Genomic DNA, 24,344 nt, shown 5'->3' with positions numbered 1-24,344 from the left:
TTTAGTGAGCCTAAGAATCACCTGGTACTTGTTAAAAGCACAGGTTCCAGAACCCACTCCCAGACCTGAGACTCAGAATGGGGCTGTCCTCTGGAATCCAATCTTAACTTGAAAGTTCACACAGATGGAGGTGTCCTGCGTACCATACTCTGGAGCACAGCAATCCCTGTGAATCATTAGGTAGCATGTAAGAGCAAAGGCTGTGAAAATGACAGATCAGAGTTTGAGCCCTGATGCTGCCAGCCACATACTCACTGTTGGCCTCTGACAATTAATTAACCTTCCTGTGCTGCAAAATTCACACGTGTGATTGAGAACCAGCAATTCCTACCATGCATATTGAATAAAATAATGTTTGCAACATGTTTGGCACAGCATCTCTCGCGGCCAGTGCTCAGTGGCTGCTGGATTGCTCCTGTCTGTGATTTTTGTCCTTAGCCAGCTTACCCCTTGCAGTGGCCAGTGGCCATCTCACTGATTGGTATCTCAAGAAGAAACTTCAGAGAAAGGATTTTTAATGGAGGGCAGCAGATTCCTAAAGGGTCTGGGCTTGTATATAAGGAAGTCTGTGAATCCTCTGTGGAATATACAAAATAATCTGTAGTAGGGCTCAGGGAGGGGGTGGTCAGGGGTTCCCAGGTTGTAACCCCCAAAAAGTCAAGAGCTGCTCCCTTAGAGAAATCTTTAGGTCATTTCTGTCTGTCATTTCAGATATCTGTTCTTCTGTCTTCCCCACTAGCTTCCCCTAAATGAATTCAGGGGCTGACATATCTTAAGGTCCCAGTCCCTACCATCTGGAGAGGAATTTTCAAAAACTGGGGTCTCTGAACATTTCAAGAGGAGGACAAAGATGATGATAATGTTGACAATGACAGTAATACTAAGAAGAGCACTTACCATGTATCAGGGGTTTATGATGTGCTAGGCACTATAATGAGCACTTTATACATCCAATTTTCTCACCCACTCCTGACAAAAACTCTGTGAGGATTATAGATGAAGAAACTGTTATACAGGTCAAATAGCTGACACTGGGTGACATACCAGAGACTGGTAGTCAGGCTTAATCCCAAATCTGTCTTCCTGTAAAGCAGTGCTCTTAGCCAATGCCTGCCTTTGTATGCCACTAAACACTTAATCCCAGTGGGAGGGCCTGGTGGGCCAGGATAAAGGGTAATGCACCTATGGAGAACAGAGGTGAAGATTCTGCTTCTGGCTTAGCTACATTTATCTCCCAAAGGTGGGGAGTCTGGGCAAAAGACAGAATTGGGCTCTGTGCCCTGTTGATCTTTGAGTTATATTAGTCCTTTGGAAGTAAAATGGTGAGGGATCCTTCCAGTAAGGTTATAAAAACCAGCTCTAAAGTGTAAACATACAAAACTGTTCTGATCACCAAAATCTGTGAGGACACTGAGAACTGACCTGGGACATACTCATATGTCAAATGGAAAAGTAGGAAAAAAAAAGAGATACAAATGGAGAAACATACCTTACATATGGTACCAAGTAGAAAGCTGTGGTCCTCCTTTCTGAGATTGAGGGATGACAGGAGGTAGATAGTGAATTAGAGAGACCCTAAAAGCAAGTGGGCTGTACAGCACACGTGACATATGTAATTCCTAGAGGCTTTGAGTTTAGGAGTAAGACAGGAATGGGGTAATAACTGAAGAGTACTAAAGGATCCATTATTTCAATTCCTAATTGTTCTGCATGACCTTGGCATGACAACTATTATATAAACATAAAGGAAAACAATTTGATAGTGTCAAGTAAAGATATTTCTAAAGCTCAGCACAAGTACAGACTTTTAAAGGTTCCTGAAGGGCAATGAGAGTATATTGGAGTTTCTCAACTGGGACTGATTAATGCATCCCCTGCCACCTTTTGCTCAGGGGACACTACTGACATTGTTGACTGTCATGACGGGGGCCGGGGGGGTGTGGGGGGAGAGGTTGGGGAGGGCTACTGACATCTTGTGGGCAGAGATCAGGGACACTGCTAAACACCCATGAACAGGAAAGTCCCCTACAGAAAAGAACCATCCAGCCCAAACTGTCAACAGTGCCAAAGTTGAGAGACCTTGTAGGAAATGACAGGGATTATAGTATAGTGCTTCAGACAATTGCAAAATGTTCAGAAGCCCCAATAGCATTTATTATATGAAGAACACAGGTTCCACCAAAAAGTACGGAAGCCATCAAATATCCAGTAAATTTCTTCCAATTGGACTCTTTTTCTAAGAATTTTGATTTTGTAAGTAAAATGCCTAGATTCCCACTAAAAAGAATCAAAACATTACCAGTAAGCTGAAGTTCCCTTTGATCTCTACCCTCAAACCTGTTAGAGTCAAACTACCTACTTGCAAATGGTGCTACCACCATTTGCTGGGGATGTGACTCATCCAAGTTCTGGCCCTCTCTGAATTTCAACCTCATCACCTATAAAATAGGGACAACAGTAGTAACCAACTACGATTATAGGGCTATTGTGAGGAATGAATGAGTTAATGAGTAGAGCGTACTTAAAAAATGTGACATAAGTGCTCATCAAGTATTAGCTATTGCTAGTATCCAGTGTACACAAACACACCCACACATAGACATACTCCCTTTTAGAAAATACACATGATGGTTTGAGGTCTAGCTTTCTTTTTTAACATAAAAATGTATAATTCTGGGATCCCCGGGTGGCTCAGTGGTTTAGCGGCTGCCTTTGGCCCAGGGCGCGATCCTGGAGTCCCGGGATCGAGTCCTGCATTGGGCTCCTGGCATGGAGCCTGCTTCTCCCTCCTCCTGTGTCTCTGCCTCCCTCTCTCTATCTCTCTCTCTCTCTCTCTCTCTCTCTGTATCTATCTACCATAAATAAATAAATAAATAAATAAATAAATAATAAATAAATAAATAAATAAATAAATAAAATCTTTGTAAAAAATGTATAATTCTGCTCATCTTTCCGATACTTGCTTTTTCTTTAACTCAGAAATCTGTCTATGTGAGTATATAGAAATCTACCTTCAAGATTGCTTCATTCTATGCCAATGTATTTTAAGTCATGTCATTCACCTGTTTCTACCATTTGGACTCCTTTTTTTTTTTTTTAAGATTTTATTTATTTATCCATGATTATCCATGACAGACACAGAGAGAGGCAGAGACACAAGCAGAGGGAGAAGCAGGCTCCATGCAGGTAGCCTGACGTGGGACTCGATCCCGGGTCTCCAAGATCACAACCTGGGCTGAAGGTAGTGCTAAACTGCTGAGCCACCTGGGATGCCCTACCATTTGGACTTCTAACATTAAATTCCCCAATGACCAAGACCAAAGAGGCCCAGGTTTATCTGTGTTTTTAAGAAGGAGTTAGCAAAAAGTTAATGAACAGTGAATCCTAAACAAGTGGAAATAATAAAGATCAGTCACCAAAACAAGTAATATCCTTGATAATCTGAAGGGTTTCCTTATTGTACGAAGAGAAAATTCTAAAATTTTCAAATAATTATATGCTCCATAATCTTCTTTTTTTCCCAAAAGAATCATAGATTGTGTTACAGTTAATGAAAACTTAAAAGCTTCCAAAATAATTTTCTTTGGCTTTAACACACATATTGGATTGGTCACATTAAACTCCGCCAAAGTTAGGAAAAAAGTACTAGGTCAGAGGAGGAAATGAAAACATGGAAGTATTATCACCATTTGGTCATAAACTCCTCTTCTCAGAGAAACATGGCTATAAAAATCTGTTCCAGGATGAAAACTTGGCACAAAACAACCCAATCTTACATCATCCTTTTTAAAGGGAGGGGAGGGATTAAAAAGTAGGAGGGGAAAGCTCTTCGTATGTAGGAAAAAAAGGCAAAAAAGGCTGTCAGTAAAATAAGTTTTCCACGGATACATAACTTCTTCAAATTAATGGTTTGGTTTAGCTGAAATCTGGCAAGGTAGAAGATTTTAGTCTTTTTCAAGAATGGCCTCTATTTTGGTGAAGCAGTCTATAACATATAATGTTCACAGACAGGATGTTCATTCCCTGTTATGGTCCTATTTACAATATTATGTGAACTCATCATTTGTTTTGTTTTAAACTAAAGGCTTCTCCATTCATTAAAGTCATTAGTGAAAGACAGCATGTCTGAATTTTAATAAGTACAGAAAAACTCCAATATAATTATGAGCCCCATATTATGAGAAGCAAAATCAGACATACCAGAATCAAATTATATGCTCTTTAATAAAGCTTCACACAGTAAAATCTGACATCATTGGTGTTTAGACCTTCCCTTTAACAATACTATAAGGGGTTACACTGCCTATGTGAATTTTATAGATTAAGAGTCTTAGTTATTATTTACTCACACCAAACACTTGTAATCAAGAACCATGCCATTACTTTTGGTATTAAATAATTACCCTCTGAAACCATGCTCTTGACATAACAAACCATATATTTCTTTAAGAAAATGAGGCAAGATGACTTTTTTCCATAATCCAACTGTCATATCCCCCTATCCACATCCACATTTGGCTCTGAAAACCAAGTGAAAGATATTTTATGAATGTAATAGGCCAATTCAGAGATCACTGTGTAGCTAGAAACCTACTGACTGGTCTGAGAAAAGAGTGGAACATCTGAGAGCTAAGAGCCCTAGAAAAAGAAGTGCTGTGCTGTGAATCACAAGAGCTTCAAGCAAGTCAAGGCCCAAGCACAAGAGGAGAGCTCCAAAGTCTTAGTTTCAACGCTTTGGAGCCTTGCTCCTTCTGGAGTTCTTCTGTCCTCACCGTGATCTAAACTAAGAAAACCAGGCGCTTGTGGATCTGTCATTCCACTAAGAGACAAAACAATAAACGTAAAGATTGCTTCTAAACATAATAATTATGTTAGCTATTCTGAGAGCAAGAAATAAGTTAAAATGCTCTTTTATTTAAACAAATACCAATACATATAAACAACAGAATTCGTGGAAAAATGGTCATTTATTAAACATCCCTTATTAAAAATGTTCCCAATCTGGTGGCTTCAGGACACTATCAGGCCTTACACTGATTTGAAAGGATACAAAAGGTTCGCTAATTTATTGGATACCAAGCAGCTGAAGACTGAATAAATGTCATATGTGTTATGTTTGATACATATAAAAATAGGTACATGAATGTGTATATACATATATGCATACACACATCTACAGCACACACGTGTATATATATATTCATTTTTCAAATATGTACACACATTGAAGTGATTAATAAAATGCAGGTTCATTTAAAAGGCATTCAATTCATTTATTCACACAAAATACTAAAAGATTACTTTTTATCTATACAGACTTTTGAAATGTTTTTCAATGTTATCTTTTAACCACAGTAAAATTTGTTCTCTTGAGTTTTGATAAATGCACAGGGTTGTATATCCACCACCACAATCATACTACTAAACGATTCCATCATGCTGAAGCAATCCTTAAAAGTCTTGGGCTGGGCAGCCTGTGTGGCTCAGCGGTTTAACGCCGCCTTCGGCCCAAGGTGTGATCCTGGAGAACCGGGATTGAGTCCCACGTCGGGCTCCCTGCATGGAACCCTGCTTCTTCCTCTGTGTCTCTGCCTCTCTCTGTGTGTGTCTCTCATGAATAAATAAATAAAATCTTAAAAAAAAAATCTTGGGCTGCCCAATTATAGTCAAACCCTCCTTCCATCCTCATTGGAAAGGTGTGTGTGTGTGTGTGTGTGTGTGTGTGTGTGTGTGTGTGTGTTTGAGAGAGAGCATGTATGCATGGCATGGGAGAGGCAGAGGGAGAGGGAGAATCCAGAGCAAGTTCCATGCCTAGTGCAGAGCCCATCATGGGGACTGGAGCCAAAACCAAGAGCCCAACACTCAACCAACTGAGCCATCCAGGGGCCCCCTCATGGAAAAGGTTTTGACTAAAAATTAGTCCTCACACTTGAGAGGGATGGAAACAACTGCCACATAGGAGTGTTGAGGGCCACCTTTTTTATAATTTTATGTCACCTTTTTTACATATTCATCTCTACTTCCACCAAAGGTTTGACAAAAAAAATTAAAGGGGAAGGAAACTAAAATAACAGGATAGGAAGAAGTAAAGACTTGGAAGAATTCAGATTTCAGGACAGTATGAAGGAAAAAATGGTAGAATGTGATAAAAGACTACAATAGGTGGCATTAAAATAAATATATACACACACTATATATATGTATACATACACACACACACACGCACCTGGTAGATACAGGAAAAAACCTTCAGTGTGATAAAGCTGAAGTGATCATTTATGAAGAAAAATATGATTTCTTTTTTTTTTTTTTTTAAAGAATGATGAGGGGTGCCTGAGTGGCTCAGTCAGCCAAGCCTCTGTCTTTGGCTCAGGTCATGATCCCAAGGTCCTGGGATGGAGCCCCACATCAAGCTCCCTGCTCAAGAGGGAGTCTGCTTCTCCCTCTCCCTCTGCCATTCTCCCCCTGCTCATGCATTTGCTTTCTCTCTTGCTCTCTCACATAGATACGTACATACATACATACATACATACATAGTTAAAAAAAAAAAAAGAATGATGAGATCTGATTTGTGAAGAAAGCCTGCTCTGCCTGCAGTCTAGCAACTAGTTAGGAGTGGGGAGACAAGGCATGGAAAACCAGTTAGAAGAGTATTTCAATAGTCCAGCTGAGAGACTACAGTAGCTCAGATAAGTTATCTCAAAGGGGTACGTTTTACTAAAAACCACAAGAGGTAAAAAGAACGGGAAAAAGCAGTAGAATATTACAGAATGTCATTCAAAGAACATCTACAATCACAGTCAATTCTTATGGAAAACTAGATCAAGACACAATGCAGCATATCTCACAGCATGGCCAACTCAATAACCTATCATCCTCCTGCTACAAAATATCTAAATATATTGGATAAAAATTGTTGTTAAACAATGGTAACTATACTTCTAAAAAAAAAATTGAGGAGAATCCCCAGAAGTACCCAACCCTGGTTCCATCACCTGTGGTCCAGGAGTCTGGGATACATGGTATCTAGGCAGCTATGAGTGTGCTAAGCACTGAGGCTGCTCAGACAGGACAACATGCAGGTCCCCCCCTCCCCGCCCCACCACCCCCGCCCCACACTCCTGTCTTGAAAAGAGATACCAAGAGTGTTTAAACAAGGGAGTGACAAGGGCTTAGCTCTGCTTTCAAAAGATTACTGTGGCAAACAGTAAAATACACAGGCTCGATACAGGGCTGTTTCAGGGAAAGGGTAAGCAGATGAACACAAGACACCATGGAGGCAAAATCAACCAGCAGTTGTGTACATACAGGCAACTATGGTGAGGGGAAAGTCAAAAATAGGATGCCTACATTTCATTGCTGTGGGTACAAGGCTAGTCAAGCCATTAATGAAGATGAAGAACACAGGGAAAGTGTAGATTTTGGTGAAGAGGAAATGGGTAGTACTGGATTATAATTTACTCTTTAAATTTAAATCTGAAGCCTCAGCAATTATTCTAGCGTGAGATGGTATAGAAGGCATTAAAAATGCAGAACTGAAATCTGGAACACAGATCCTCAAATGAGGTTTGTGAATTGGCTTCAGGGGCAGGTGTGTTACTCTCAAAACTGTATTTAAACTTTCTTTGCACGTTTTTTTGTGGTAAAGTCCATGGCTCTCATCAGATTTTCAAAGGGGTCCATGTCAATCAATCTGCCCTTCCTTTAAACATAGTGTGTGAACTTTGGAAACTTTTAATCTTTGGTGTTCTGCAACTTCAGATGAAGTGTCTAGGTGTCAATTTCTTTTTAGTTAGCCTATTTGAGATTCACTGTATTTCCTTTATTTGAGGATAGGTATCTTCCATCAGTTCTGGAACATTCTAAACCATTTCCTCTTCTACTTTCTCTGCTAATTTCTCTGCTTCTACCTGTAACACAACCTAATATTTTTGTTAACTACCATTCTACATCTCAGGCCTTCCACTAAGGAATCATTTTCCTACTTGTGAATAAATATAAATGAACACTACAGAAAACAGCACAGAGTTTTGCTGTTGAAATACAGTAAAAAATTGAAAATCATGAAATTCTCATCTTCATTACAGAAAAAACACTGCACAAAATCCTTGAGATATTTAGCAGAAAGGTGCTAGGCTGACTTTTCAAACGAAGACATGTTAAATCTTAAGTTTAAAGCTAATCATTATGCTGTAGACAGGAGAATAGCACTTGAGAGAAACAAGGCATAGGAACTGCCCACAGACACAAAATAAATCCAAGACAGAGCTTAAGGGGCAAAGAAGTTTAAGAAACATATACCAGTGAGATCTGAGTTATCACGGACTTATTGTATACATCTTCTTGCTAAATGTATATTTTCTGACGAAAAAGAAAGCTAGATAAAAACATTGATACACCACCAACTCAGGCAGCTGGGGGGTGGGAGTTCTACACCAGAATGTTTCCAAAAATATGCTATTTGGGGGCTGATTGATTTTCTCCCCCAACTAAATTCCATTCTGGTTCGTTTTGGTAATGTTTCAAAGTGCAGGCTGAGCTCTTGATCTTTCAGGAGGCACTGGCAAGACAAAAGGCCAAATTCACTAATGAAAACTTGCTGAACTGACTTTTCAGAATTCCATTCGAAGTCACGAAGAACCCTTTTGGCCCTGCTCCCAGACTAGTAAAACGAACATCTCAAATCCCTACAGGCTAAGATAGCTCATTTCACTAAAACCAAATACACATCTTCTCCTGACAGCTGGTTGTCTTATATTCAGGACTATATATTTATCAAAGGGAGGGGGGGAACCTCCAGGAGCACAATATTTATTATAGGATTATCTCAGTGACTCAAGTAAACACGAGTAAGGCTAAATTAAACTATGTTTACTATGATGTTCTATTACTTAAATCCTGACACAAAATCACCCAAGAGATCTGGGGTATTATTTCTTGAGACAACTGATATAGGTTAAAAAAATGGGGACAGGGAATTATCTTTTCTTTAAAATCTGTGTTTAGATATGCACAATTTTTCTAATTATTCTAAAAAATCTTTTGAGAATCTGAAACAAAAATTCTCCATCCCTTTAAGAAGTTGAATTCAGTACTAAATTTAAATAAAATCACAAGGTATTGAATTCACTCATTGCTTTAAAAACTTATTTTCTCTGATTTATTCAAATTTAATATGTATCATTTCATTAATTCTCACCCATAATTCTAAGTATTACTTGAATCTTCAGTTCCTCCCAACCCTTTCCCTAGGCCTGTTAGGTAAATTTTAATTCAGCCCAGCCTTTCTGGACTACAGGCTATCCAAATGTTCCAAGAGGCCATGTCTGTGGTTAGGCACACTGTGGGTGAAGGCAGGGGAAAGAGGCTGGAGAAGCCACAACAGGAGATGTAGGTTGCATAAGATCAAAAGCATATTTACTACTTTCAGGATTCAGTTGATAAGCCACTCCTAGGAAATGAAGCTCTACCTCTAGGAAACATGACCAGGAACCCATAAGGGAAATAAGCTGGCTGGCTGGGCCACAAGACACATGCACTTTGGAGACCACTTGCCTCTGTAGCACAGGGATCTAACAGGTTCAAAGCCTTCCGATCTGCCAGGGGTTCCTGTCAGTGGGAGCTGACCAAGTGACAGGGCTAGCTTGGCAGCATAGGGGCTGTGGTTCACCAGCCCTCAACTGATGGAAACTCCTTAAGGAGTGTGCTATCAGGGAAACAGTATGACAACAGAGGCACAAACGCAGGTGGGAAAAGCAGAGTCTTGCTGGCGAGGCAGGTGGTGGTGGTCGGGAAAGTTCCATAGAGGAGGTGGGGACTGAGAAGATCTGTGAGGCTAGACAGAATTTTGACAAATTCTACAGGAAAGGGAAATAAAAGTCAATGCTCTCGTACAGGCAGTAGCCCAAGCAAAGGTATGGGAGTGGAAAAAAAAAATACAAGGTGTGTTCACAGGAAATCCCAGAAAACCAGCTTGGCTGAACAACAGGACACAGAACCCAGGCTGGGGTAGAAAGATCAGCTGGGCCTATAAGAGAAAGAGCTTTGGAGGCCACACCGAGAGGGGTATACTTAATTCAGTTGGTGATAGAGGGGCACTGATGGTGCAGAGCAGGGACAGAACATTATGTGACTTCCTTCAGGAAGACAGGGACAGCTCCATGCTGGATAAACTAATATAGGAAGAAAAGTTAAAAGGCCATCAGGAGACATGGCAACCAAAGGACTAAACTAGGAAATGAGAGTAGGAATGACCAGAAGGACAGATCTAATGGAGACAGGATATTTCTAGTACAAAACAGAGGTTGGCTAATGCCATTCAGATGCAGCACTTGGACACCTCAGAAATAGAGTATCCTGAACAGAAACAGGGCTGTGAAGAAGAAACCTTGGCTTACTGGAGGAGTGAGGAGTTTGGTTTCAGACACTTCCCATTTCAGGTGTCAACTGAACACATGCCTATCAAGTGGCTAGAAAAGCAGATCTGCAAACAGGGAGAAAAGCTGAGATGAGAAATGGGATTGTCCACAAAGAGGTAAAGCTCTGGGGATGAAATCATGGGAAACATAATTTAGCATAATTTAATGGCTTGAAAAAGGAAGAAGAGTCAGCAGAAAAGATCAGGAAGGGTCTAAGAACTCCATGTTATAGATGAAAAGAGATGTATTCTAGAACACACATTAGGAATACTATCATGAGAATCAGATGAGATGATAAAGTGAAAGCAGTTAAATATCTGAAAGTACTAAATGAATATATTTTTATTATTTTCACAGTAGCATGTGTTTAATCTCTAGAAATGCCACATCATGCTCCACATTACGCTGCAAGAGCCCAGGCTTCCCAAAATCTTCCAAAAAGTCCCCTCTCCACCAAGTTAAATGGAATTGTGATCTCGTCCTGCCCTGAACTCTCACAGTACTTAAAAAGTCTAGTTTTGATATTTATACAAATCAAGCAGCACTACCTGAGCATTGCCCATGTGCCAACACTACAGGAAGCACTTTCAGATATGTCCCCCTTGGATGAGATGAAACAGAAAGGTAGGACTTATCCACCTTTGCACAGGATGACATGAGTGAGGCTCAAAAAGGCTACGTATCTTGCAAGGTAATAAGTGGAGGAACCGGGGGCTTCTGATGCCAAGTCTTACCATGCCTTTTCTACCTAAATACAAGTTGGGACTTGCCATATTTGTTCTTATTTCCCCTACAGTCTTACAAGCAAACTAATAAGGGCATAGCCTTATCTCATTTATCTTGATATCCTCCGAAGCACCCAGCCAAGGGCCTGACATTCGGTCAATTCTTGTGCTTTCGATGCCTGAAAGTATTTGCAGGCACCCGGGACTCCCCAATGGTGAGCATTTGTGGGCTGGTAAGCTTTGAGTACTTATTTCTAAGGCGGACTGTAACTTAACAACAAAAAGTTCTAAAAACAAATTCTGTACTTGTGAAAGATGCCACCTGGTCTGCCTCAGGGGCTGAAATCCTCTTTTTATGCACCGAGTGGGAACAGCACAGGGAGTGACAAGCTGGTTTTCTTCAAACCACTCCCACCAACGGGCTCAAGCCAAGAAATGGGCCCACACCTTTCAGGAAAGAGAACTGCCCGTTTCACTTCTGGTGTCACTGCTGGAACAACCAACAGTCTGAGAAGGAGGGAAAGGTAGAGCAGGTTTGGTGCCAGCTCTGATGATGTCACCTTAAAAGGGCAGCTTGTCTGCCAGGAAAAAAAAAAGGCAACTAGTTTAGAAACTGGGTTTTTCTTCTTCTCTTCATATTCAACCAAAATCTAGTTTGCATAACTGACCACTAGTTGTTTTATTTCATTTAATGAATACTACTTAGTATCTCATTTACCTGAATGGACTGGGTTCCTTGGAAAACAAATGTATAGAGTGCCTGAAATAAGTGTATTTCATAAATGCCTTGTGTGTGAGAAGAACATGAAGTTCTCAGAAGCTTTACTTTGCAAGGCGTATGTCCATAGTGGGAGACCAGGAATAACATACATCTAAATACCATAAAGGCACCAAGTCAGGTTCTAGTGTCTCCAGAAACACCAGAGAACTCTTCCAGGATCCTGGGCAAGGACAGACTTTTGAAATGAGACTGTATTTTAGAGCTTCATTAATTATAATACACTTGGGAGTTTCCAATCCCATGGCTCTGACAGATGTTCCCTTTTGTGAGGATCGTCTAATTTGGGGACATCTGGCAACCATGTCCCTAGAAATCTTTAGGGTACAGCAAATTGATCCCTTTTCCCACATGTGAAGACAAGACCCAAAGTAGCCTTTTCCTACTTCCAAGACTAGTTAGTGTAAGCATAATATTCTTGCCTACTTCATGGACAAGCTGGGGCAGAGGGGCATTAGCCAGACTGAAATAACGTATCTTCCAGGCTCAAGATATCTTTCCACACCCATGGAGAGCAGACAGAGAGAATCCAAGTCTTTTCTTGCCAATTTTCACCTAATGTGGATCAGGCCATCGATCCACATAATCACTGACCCACATTGATCAGGCCTGGATCCCTGCCTGTCAAATGCACTGCATGGGGTTTGGAACTTCCTAGAAAGAGCTATGGCCAAAGCCAAAAAGAGTACAAGCCTCGGCTGAGGGCAAGCGTCTGGCACTGGCTTTGGGCAGGTCCACATGGGATGCTTTTTCCATGACTCCTGAGAGCACTTTCCAAGTCTGAGTCTATAATCAATGCTTAGATGGCTCAGAGTTGACAGGATAGTATGAACACAGAAAACAAACGAGAGCTTAACACAATATTAAAGACCAGTACCCAGTACCATGTAACAACCTATGACCTTGGCCCTACTGAAATGACATTATCTCCATTCTATATTCCAAACACTCTGCATGGGTTAACAAAGATATTAATAACTTGGAACTATGTAAGCCCTTAGAAAGTCATAGCACAGTTTGACCATTTTCCATTTTAACCTTTTTTCTAAAACCTAATTTTTAAAACTTCTACTCAAGGATGTAAGAACTTTTGGCAGTTTTCATTGGTTATTACAAAGGCGGTTCTACAAAGTGAATCTGTATCAATCAGGAAAAAATGTAAAACCCCTCAGTGTAGCATTTTCCAGTTTTCTTGTAATAATTACTGATTGACCCAGAACACTGCCAACCAGGCTTCTGCTCCCCAGGCACTGCATTTCAGCAAGACATTAAGGAAATGAAAAGACTTGTTTCTGTCCCTGAGTAGCAACTTAGTAAAAGATGGGAAAACCAATACTCATCACTAACTAAATCTGTGATGAGCAGATTCTAACTGATACAAATTCAGTATTATGAGAGTTCAGGGGACGGCTAGAGAAGGCAGCCCAATGGTGCTCAGGAAAAATGGTAGAAATGGCATTTGGAAAGCTCTATTTCAACAGGAAAAGGGTGCTGGAGAAGGCATTATACACGGAGGTAACAGCTTTAGCAAAGGCACGTGGGCAAGAGCACACAGGTAAATTAAGAAAAGTTCAAGTGAGGGAGTCTGGTTGAACGACAGTCTACTGGAAAGAAAGGCCAAAGAAACTGACCTAGAAATGTAAGATGCAGCCAGTTCTTAACATAAAGAAGAGGGAGGACACACAGAAAGCTAGATTTTAGAGGAAATAATTTTTAAAATATAACCTTCTCTGATAATTTATCACATGATGGCATAGATTTTTAGACAGGGAAATATTTTATTAGCAAGTTTCTTTGCAACCTAGGGGCAGTAACTTAAAAAAAAAATAATGTGGGTGCTGGGAAAATCATTTTTCCAAGCTGGCAAATTGCTGTGGGCAGCTTAACCAATATATTCTTGTTACCTACATCTTGTGATTGTTTCATAGAGATCCCTCTTTTCTCATCACCAAAGTATCTTCTTAATTTATCACGTGTGTACAGAGTGACTACTTAGAACTAGTTTCTGTTCACTTACTGACCCATCCTCTCCTTTCCTGCCCTAACTTGTCCTAACCACTTGCTCACTCATGCATTCTTCTCCTATGAATGATATCGATAATAACAATACTAATAGCTCCTACTTGCTAAGTGCCAGGCAATGCAATTAATGCCTTAAGAAGAGGGTTTAATGTAATCTTCAAAATATCACTATAAAATAGGTATCACTATTTCGATTTTGAAGCAAGTTCAAAGATGTTAAATGTTTTGCCAACTGGTAAGTGGCAGGACCTGGTTAGTTTAAACTGGATATGCTGACCTGAGAGCCCTGGCCACCAGCTCATCGTACTGTCTCCAACACTTTTGGTGTCTTATTGATATGGGTTAGTATTTTCAATTAAAAATGAAAACATTCAGTGAATACCTGCTACTGTAAAGTCCTGTCCTAGGTGCTCTCAGATGTATACAAATAAATGAGAGAATGTGTAGATAGCTGATGCCTCTAGTCATCCATATTTGACAGTAAACCCCTACATTTTGTAGCAGTGCATAAAATGGTATGTCCATGATCCATGAATTAGAACAACTAAGGCCAGAGGGAGTAAAAATGACTCAGTGTAGGAACGTTGGATGGTGACCACATCTCACAGACAGAAATCAGCCAACCCTGACCAACTGACAGAATTTTAATCATAAATTTCAGTCAAAATCTGTATGAACTCTCCCTGCTGATGAAAAATCTGTCCTATCACAAGTTCCCGACCAACTCTGCATAACAATCTATCTTCAATGAACCTCAGCTTCCTTTGAAGTACAATCAGTTTCTGAAGCATTTCAACCAACAATAAGCACTTTGTGAGGCTAGTCCTCATACAATTCAATACCAACAAGTAAAGATACTTGGTTAAAACACAAATGCAGTATCAAGCTCCTTGTGCCAAAGAGCAGGAATGTTGTGTAAAATTATATAGCGCTACATAGACACAGAAGAGTAATTCAAAAGTGTCCTCTTTTAAAGCTCTCAGCTCTTAATATCACCATTACTAACCTCTGAATAAGTTGTTGCTAATATTCACAGGAGACTAGTTACATTTTTACAAATAACTATAATAGTCACAAAAATATAAGAAATTGGATAGGACACTGTTGAGCAGTCCTCTTTGGGCTGTAACCATATGTACTCAGGGAACATTTGGAAGGAGTCGCAATTTCGGATTCAGCCTGCCTACTCATCTCTCTCTACAAAGGTACAGTATTCATATCACAAGTTGCACAACTAAGACTCATCCAAAGATTGCAGTGGCAAATACTAACTGCATCTACTCGGCATTCTAAACTCCCGATACAACTCATGTTTGGAATCCATCCAAATATGGATGACTAGAGGCATCAGCTTGACAAAAGTCAATAAGGAGAAATTATTTCAAGAGTTCAAGAGAAATTATTTCAAGAGTTCAAGAGTGGTAAAAGAATTAGCAAGATATGTCTGGCTAACACAGTGAAACACTAGGCTATATAAAATTAGAGACACTGATACTTACTGTTCAATTCGGGGTGACAAGTACAGCTTGGGATACACCTGAGTGGCTTCGGTGTCCTCAAAACTGACAGAAAGGAGAGCCACATCTTCTCCAGGGTCTTCATTTACATCCTTAAGTAGGGAGTAAAAAACACACTGTCATCAGTCCCTGCTCTTATAACATCTTCCTGGTGCTGAGCTCACAGTCCACTGGCATTGAGGTTGGAGCATGTGAGGTACCTGGATTTGCATTTAGCAGCTCTGCACATCCTTTGCCACATGCCAATCACTCCTCTAGAGTTATGGCTTTCAAACTTTCTGATCAGAGCTGACCACAGCTAGGAAAAGACTCCCACCTATCTCATTTGTTCCCACATTCCAAGAGGGGAAAAGTGAATCTGTCAATAAGCACGAATTGGTCAAAAACACAGTTAACAAATTGCAGCAAACATGTTGCTAATGATAATATGTAATGTCTTATAATTTTTATAATATATATATAAATGTCTTATAATTTTCTTTTTATAGGAAGAATCGGAGTTATGAATGTGATTTATGTCATAAGACAACAACAAATCTAAAAATACCCAGTAATTTTATGATCTATACCTTAAGAGTATGTTGTAAGTTATATAAAGAGCAAAAATTCCCAAGAAACGTATCACTATGACCTATGGTACCACACAAGCAAATGGCAGGGGGTTACATACACATCTGCTTTGCAAAACGACTGTGGATGATTCACATATGAACCACAAGACATACATTTCTTAAAAGCCCGGTTATAAGAAAATTATAAGACAAAAGCATTGTTGATCCAAATATGTACCAAAGAAACACTGAAAGATTAACAACCCATAATAAACTAAACTGGTAATGATAAAGCTAAACTTCCTGTAATTTATAATTAAAAGCAAGAACAGTGATAATTGAATGTCATAACCAACTCAAGCCAACCCTGATCTAAGTGTCCTGAGTCAAAACTGTGGGATTTATAGGTTCACGATTATTGCCAAGCACTGCATGTTGCCAGATTTCCAAATAAAATACTGAATTAGAATAAATTCTAGTAGCATGATGGTTTTACTTTGTGAAAACCAGATTTTAGTAACTCTTAATCATTTTACTTTTTGGTTGGTAGTGGCTCTAAGTCAAACATAAATTTTTGGAAAACTTAATCGGACTGCACATCTTTCACCCATAAGAACTGGTAAGAACTGGCATATGTTTCTGGATTGGTTCTTAGGTCCTCTGGAGGGCCCAGCTGCCATCCTAGGAGGGTCCCATCTAGACTTTAAGAATCACTGCCCATGAATACTGAGAATCTCAGATACCAGGGTCCTTCCTTCAGTCTAAAACTAACCTCACTCCTTCCTGTCCTGCATTATGGGAAGCTGGTCATCACATTTACCCAGCTCAGCTCTGACAGTATCCTCATTCTGCCTTCTATTGTGCCTAGACGATGTGTGTGTAGCATGTACACAAAGAGGTAAGAACCAGAAGTCTCACCCATCTTAAAAAATAAAAATTTTAAAGGGGCGCCTGGTGGCTCAGTTGGTTAAGCATCTGCTTTTGGCTCAGACCATGATCCTGGGGTCCTGGGATTGAGTCCCGCACCAGGCTCCCTGTTCAGCGGGGAGTCTGCTCCTCTCGCTGCTCATGTTCCCTCTCTCCCATAAATAAGTAAAATCTTTTAAAACTTAAAAATTTTTTAAATGAAAATTCAAAAAAAAGAAAGAAAAGAATCATGTTGGTTCTCTACACAGCATTCTCTCTCATCTCCTTCCTCTCTTTCACAGACTGCTTGAAAACGGTGTCTGCACTTCCAGTCTTTACTCCCTTCCCTCCTACTATCCTCTTAGCACAGGGGAATAGCTTTCTGACCCCACTAAGTAATTGGGATTGCCCTCACCAAGGCATCCACAGAACACAGTAAATGCTTCTCTGTGCTCTTCCCTGATCTCTGAACAGTATTTGACATGGATGATCTCTTTCTTCTGCAAATGCTCTCAGTTTCTTGCTTCAAAGAAACTATACTCTCCTGACCTTCTGTCTCTGGGACCACTTCCTTTCTTCTTTCTCATGGTTTGTGTTTTGTTTTTTCTAAACTTTGAGAAAGTGCATGCACACGCTAGAGCGGGAAATGGAGAGGGCGAAGCAGGCTCCGCGCTGAGCAGGGAGCCTGCAGAAGAAGCGGGGTTCGATCCCAGGACTCTTGAGAGATCATGACCTGAGGTGAAAGCAGATGCTTAACCAACTGAACCACTCAGGCGCCCAACATTTTGTGTTTTTTATCATTTTGCTTCTCAATTATTTTTTGGTTTTATGTGACAAAATTTAGGCTTGTAACAAGTCAAGCCATACAGAAGTTTATATAGGAAAAGCTCTTCCACCCCTCACTTTTACAAGTAACCAATATTAACTGTGTATGGAGCCTCAAGCAGCTTTTTCTATGCTCATAAAAACATACACACTTGCATATAAATAGCTCTTTAACCTTCTGTTTTGTTTCCCTTTAACCTTCTGTTTTGTTTCCCTTAATGGAATTGTATTATACATATCACTCTACCAACTGCTTCCTAAATAGCCACATACTATTCCATGGCATGGATTTATTTATTTATTTTTTTTAAACCATTCCCCTAGCAACATTCAGGTTGTTTGTAGTTCTTAGCCATTTGATAGTATTACAATAAATATGATCACATAAGGATATATACGTAACCTCTACTGGCAGAACTTATATTTCTGAATTGATAACTAAAACTGAGCTGATTGGATCACAGGTTATGAAGATTTTACATTTTAATAGTTTAAGATTAGTTTTCTAAAAATTTTACAGCAAGTTACATTTGGACTCCTGAATTTGCATCAGTAGGAGAGAGAGCCTGTTTCTAGCTCATCCTGAATAAGCTGATAACACTAGCTGTTTTCACTGTGCAGTTTAATGTTGGCGGTCTGGCTACTGGAGAATGGCGTCTCAGCTGAGATCCAATGACTAAAGCTGAGCAACTTTTAATTTGCTTACTGGTCATCTCTTCTGTAACTTCTCTGATCAAACCCTTTGTCCTAAAGACTCTTGGGCTTTTCTGGCTATTGCTATTTATTGGGTTTATTAACCTTGGTCTATCACATGTGTTATAAATTTTTTCTCTTCAGTCCAGCTTTTGACTGTTTACTTCAGGGACTCTTCTGACAGCACAGGAAATTTAGGTTTCTAAAGACTTAAATCTGGACAGTAACTCTAAGGTTATTTAACTACTTCCCTAGCATCTCACCTAACATTTTATTTTTACATGTAGGTTTATAAAACCTTAGGTTGTATGATTTAGGAAGTATATAGAGAAAGACCTTAGCACAGTGCCTGGAACACAGAATCCACTCTGTGTGAGCTAAATGAATACAACAGTAAACAAATTAATGTTAATTTCTAACCTTTTTTCTCCACACCTGGTGCTTTTTCAGGAACCTGCTTTACTAAAGTTGCTTCAGCAATGGTCTGGAAACTCATGACTGACTCCTTGCTCCTGCATCCCCCCCCCCCGCCCCCCACCGTAACACACCAAAGTTCTAGAACTAGTGATTTCAGAAGGAAAGCCAAGATTGGGAATCTGAGTTTATCTACCATTTCGTGCTCTTTCACAAATGATAAAGTATTCAACCCTGAATGTTCCTTTCTGTACAATGAGGGTGGAAATTTTTTAAAATACAGTCTCAACAAATAGAAACTATATAATTATATAATACAACTCCAGAACTCATACAGTATCTAAAACTAAGGTTGAAGTGAGTTTGAAAATACATTCAGAAAGACAAATTCATTTTATAACCCAAGGATTGAAGTAGTCCTCTTTAGAGGTATACTGGTCACCTTAAAGTAAGATAATAAAGAACTGACACTGACTTTCAGATTGAGTTTCGTTGTTAAAGGTCAAAACTCTGACTACAAGTCACAAAACCCAGTTAAAAACAATAGTAACAACAACACTGCAAAAAAGTAGAGGCCACTGAAAACCTTTGTACTTAGTAGCTTCACTCCATATACATATGGATAATTTATAATTATTTCCTTTCCCTACTTTGTGACTTTTTATTTCATTGCTATTGAAGCAAGAACAGAAATGCTCAGAGACGGTCCTCCCAACAAATAGAATGACCCTGGTTTCTATAATCAATATCTATCACCTGGCATCCTGCAAAGAGTACATGAAACATTAGTCTCAATAGGAAAGCAGTTTTTCCAGGAGTTCCTTTTATGAACCACTCTTAATGTAATTTACTTGCCTCTGTGTGACACATGAGTTTCCCCCCAAATTGGTATTCGATTTCTAATGGATCCCTAAGTTTGCTTAAATAAGCCCAAAGAGTTCCAAAAATACAAATCTACACAGTACTGTTTCCAGTTTCTGCAACCCTAACAGGCTTGTACATGTGTTCCTTCCCATCTGGGGAATTATAAAAGAAGCTCTTGTACTGTGGTTCTTAGAAGCTAACATTACAGATGATTATTGTAACCACTAATGGCAACATTTTGGAAAGCAGGGGGAGGTTATAGTGTAGTCGGGGACATTTAAAAATGCCCAAACATACATTTTCAAGGCTTGCTTTCTGTACCATCTGAAACTGCAGCAGGTTAAAATGGGGGGAAATGTGTCGAATCTGAAGCAAAAAAAAGAATATTGCCTTGCACCTTTATAAAAGTCTATCAGGCGCTGACATACAGATGACAATACAATAATGGCCATGATATTTTGCTGAGATTTAACAATGGATTTTGCTCAGCACTTGGCTATAGAACAGAAATGGGTTCCTATGGCTTATAGTGAATAGTCACTAGGTGGTGAGTTCCTTGCAGACTGGGAGCTTCTCCTGTTTGTTTGAACATGTCTGAAAAAGCACATATATGATAAACTGGTTGGGGGGGCACTGAATTAATGCAGGAAAGATTGTGAGAATGAGTAAATGATGGGGTTAAATAGAAAGTACTTTCAGTTAAAAAGATTCTCAATATTTACCTCCTGTTTTCTTGAATCTATGACTACTTAAGATTTCGTTAAAGAAAACTCAAATCTGAGCCATATATAAGCAAAGGCTGCACCCCTACTAATAAGAGGTAACATTCTGTGTAGGCCATAATGGCTTATTCATATAACTGTTCTCAATGGGGCTCTTTACAAGTATCAAAAGGGTGTAGGAAAAAACAAGGATTAGCCTTGGAAACGAAAGTAAACACAAGCACAATTTATCATTATGCTGCACCCCTTTGACATGCTAATTCCAAGTGAAGCTAGCAGCCATTAAACAAGCCCCTATATGTTGAGTGTCAATATAGGTAAAAACTACCAATTAACTATTGCTGATAGACATGAGCTGAACAATAAATATTACAAGCTACAAGTCACATAAGAAGACTGTAAAAAAGCCACTGTATTCCTCAATTCAAAAGGCTTAAAACAAAGCTATAACCATTACTAGCAGAACCAGTTTGTAGACATAAGGACTATAAAGAAGTCATCATACAGTATGTCAAAAATCAAGTAAGAGCCATTTAGAGTTACACTTAAAGGGTATTAAACTAGATCCAGGACTAATCATGATTCCCAGAGTGACTAAAAACTAGGTCTCAGTAAGCACCTCATTATACAAAAGCTATCAGTTTTTGAAACACTGTAAACAAATTGAAGATTTCCAAAACAGAATCTTATTTTTAAAAATACTAAGTGAGTGATGCCTGGATGGCTCATTCAGGTAAGTGTCGGCTTTCAGCTTAGGTCATGATCCTAGGGTCCTCAGATCGAGCCCCACATAAATAAATAAAATCTTTTAAAAAAATGCTAAGTGAGATTTGTACTTTAGAGGCCCCAGTATTTTGATAATATGGATTAATCATCAAATTACATAAATCCAGATTTTTCAAAGTCAAGTTTCTTCAAGAAAAAGAGTAAGACTCTCACAGTGCTACCATTCATTAATGCATTTAACAAAGTGAGTAAAATATATATAGCATGTTACAAAGGTTATGAAGAAAAATTAAAGCAGGGAAAAGGGAAAAGGAAAGAGGAGGGAATAGAAGATTAAAGAGAGTGGTGAAAGGTGGACTCAGCAGTAGATTCTCATTAAGACAGGAGATTCAAGATAGAAAGATCTCTTGGCTGGGATCCCTAGGTGGCGCAGTGGTTTGGCGCCTGCCTTTGGCCCAGGGCGCAATCCTGGAGACCCGGGATCGAATCCCACATCGGGCTGCCAGTGCAAGGAGCCTGCTTCTCCCTCTGCCTATGTCTCTGACTCTCTCTCTTTCTCTCTCTGTGACTATCATAAATAAATAAATAAATAAATAAATAAATAAATAAATAAATAAATAAATAAATAAAATATTTTTTTTTTTAAAAAAAAGAAAGATCTCTTGGCTCACTGTGTTATTTACCAACAGAAGCAGCCTTGATCAAAATTGAAATTTGGATTCTATTGGCATTAAGACATGGCAATGAATATGTCAGAAATGGAATTAAATTTAAGCAAAAGAATATTGAAGAACAAGGAAAATAATGTCTGTAAGACCTTAGTCTCAGTGCTAAGGAGTCTCTGTCTAATAATGACACTGGTCATTTTGGAAATCAGGTCACCACTTCTTCACCAAAGTGCTGGGAAATGTACAAGTGCCAGGGAAAGCAGTAGATTCAGAAAGCAAAACTAATCCAAGAATAAGGAAGTTGAGTCAAATAGATGAGGAAGTGAAGCAAGCAGGTGTCATGTCTGCCTCTTTTGCCTTTGGTGTGGCTCACAATCCTGAGCCTCCTCTTTTCCATGCAGAAGGGGGTACAGCACAGAGGTACGAGTTCCGAAAGCCTAGTTACAGCCTTTCTCCACCAAATATTTAGTTCTTGGCTGAGGACTTCTTTGATATTTTGATATCTCTGATGAAGGTAGCATTTAAAAGAATTACTTCCAGGGGCACCTGGGTAGTTCAGTGGTTGAGTGGCTGCCTTTGGCTTAGGTCATGATCCTGGGGTCCTGGGATCGAGCCCCACATCAGGACTCCCCATGAGGGAGCCTGCTTCTCCCTCTGCCTATGTCTCTGTCTCTCTCTGTCTTTCATGAATAAATAAATAAAATGTTTTTAAAAATAATAAAAAAATAAAAGAGTTACTTCTGATTTGGTTTCTCCAAATGGAAATGGGAACAAAAAGAATCTCCCAGTGTAGTCTAATAAAGCTGGGTCACTCCCCCCCATTTTTAAAAACCAGATCTTGACTAACACTTTCAAGGGAGCCATCATCCCCTTAACAAAAAGCTCTTTCTCTCCTTTTAATTGCCATGGTTTTAATTTCTTTAACCTTCATTGTAAATTCACTTGCTGCATGAAGATTCCTTTGACCTGCAATGTAATCTATGCCTGCCCTTGGCAGTTCTCATTATGTTCTTCATGAATTTCTCTTGCTGTTTAAACAGTATGTAGTTTATAGTCCATAGATTGTGAATTTCTTGAGGGCGTGGTAGAGATATCCTACTTCCTATTATGCCTAATAATAAGAATTGATATTTATTCATTGTTCACTCAGTAGTCATTTTGCTTAGTGCTTTATATGCATTATCTCATATAATCATCATAACAACCTTCAAAGGTAGGTACTATTATTATACATTTGCAAATATAGACATTGAGGCTGAGAGAGATTAAATGGTGAAGATGAGTTTTGAAGCCCCATATACTGACTTTGAACCTGGACTCTTAACTACAATGCCATATCCCCTAGCATGCTGCTGGGCACAAAGAATGGACTATTAATTCCCAGAGAAAGGTATAAAAAACTTGAAAACCCACATGCAGAAAAGATATCAGAGATTTACCATATACTGACTTGTTCTCCATTTAGTGTCTAAATCCTATATGCTCCAAAAGACCATATTAAGGAGCCATTATTCCCTTTTTACCCAAACTAAACTACCCAGCCTATACCAGGCACATCTGAGTATTCAAAACAAATTAAGAAGTATATGCTTTATTTATTTTAATGTTTACTTTTTATTTTTAAATTATTTTCTTAAAGATTTTATTTATTTGAGAGAGAGAGAGAGAGAACAAACAGGGGAAGGGCAGAGGGAGGGACAGACTCCCCAATGAGTGGGGAGCCTGATGTGGGGCTCGATCCCCAGACCATGGGATCATGATCTAAACCAAAGTTAGAAGAAAAATAAATAAATAAATAAATAAATAAATAAACCAAAGTTAGACACTTAATTGACTGAGCCACTCAGGTGCCCCTAATGTTTACTTTTTAAAACTATGAAACAAGAAATTAAAATCCTTAAGAATATAAAGACTAAAAGCTATTAAAGGTCACTATGCCAAATAAAATGTATTCATTTGACATCTTTACACAGACCCAGTTAAGAAGGAAGGATGGCTTCTCTAAGAATACTAAGAAGGCCCGTAGAGTTCTAGGCTATAATGTCAACCTTTTTTCAATTATGTATGGTTAGGCACATTCTATGATTAACTAACTATACTCTGAAAATGGGCAGAGCTGATTGTCAGGTCAGGAAAGGAAAACTACAATGTTCTTGAAATATACAGCTTTTGGAAGGTGAGTCCAGGACACTAGGATAGAGCTGCCGTCACCTACCCATGTTTTCTAAAAGTGACATCTTGAGTTCATTACTACTAGATGTCATGATACAGTATGGGGTTAGGGGTTTTAAAAATTTATATCTTGTTTATTATTTTCATAAACAAAGACCATTTCATTGCTCTCGTTCATGCAGGAATCTGCTTGCAAAGCTGTACTTACTCTTAACATTTTGGTTATAGCTTCTGTTTATAAAGCTAAATTGAAACACATGTTGTACAAACAAACTTCGGGAGAAAAAAATCCTGGCTCTTTTAAAATAATAATGATCACAATTTCACTTCAGGTCAAATCCTG

General features: G+C 39.1%; 1 protein-coding gene across 3 annotated transcripts in view; it reads right to left on the bottom strand.

Annotated features, from left to right (window-relative positions):
* BABAM2 (BRISC and BRCA1 A complex member 2) overlaps window positions 1–24,344 on the bottom strand; it is a 408,818-nt gene that overhangs the window by 169,473 nt on the left and 215,001 nt on the right. For all 3 annotated transcript variants that reach the window (XM_055326951.1, XM_055326952.1, XM_055326953.1), the window contains exon 7: window positions 15,443–15,552. In XM_055326951.1, coding sequence (XP_055182926.1) covers window positions 15,443–15,552 — 110 coding nt within the window. The remainder of the gene's footprint in view (window positions 1–15,442; window positions 15,553–24,344) is intronic.

Source organism: Nyctereutes procyonoides, unplaced genomic scaffold (genome assembly GCF_905146905.1).
Source record: "Nyctereutes procyonoides isolate TBG_1078 unplaced genomic scaffold, NYPRO_anot_genome, whole genome shotgun sequence".
NCBI lineage: Eukaryota > Metazoa > Chordata > Mammalia > Carnivora > Canidae > Nyctereutes > Nyctereutes procyonoides.
Note: the sequence above shows the minus strand (reverse complement) of the source record. Positions and strands in the feature narration are given on the sequence as shown.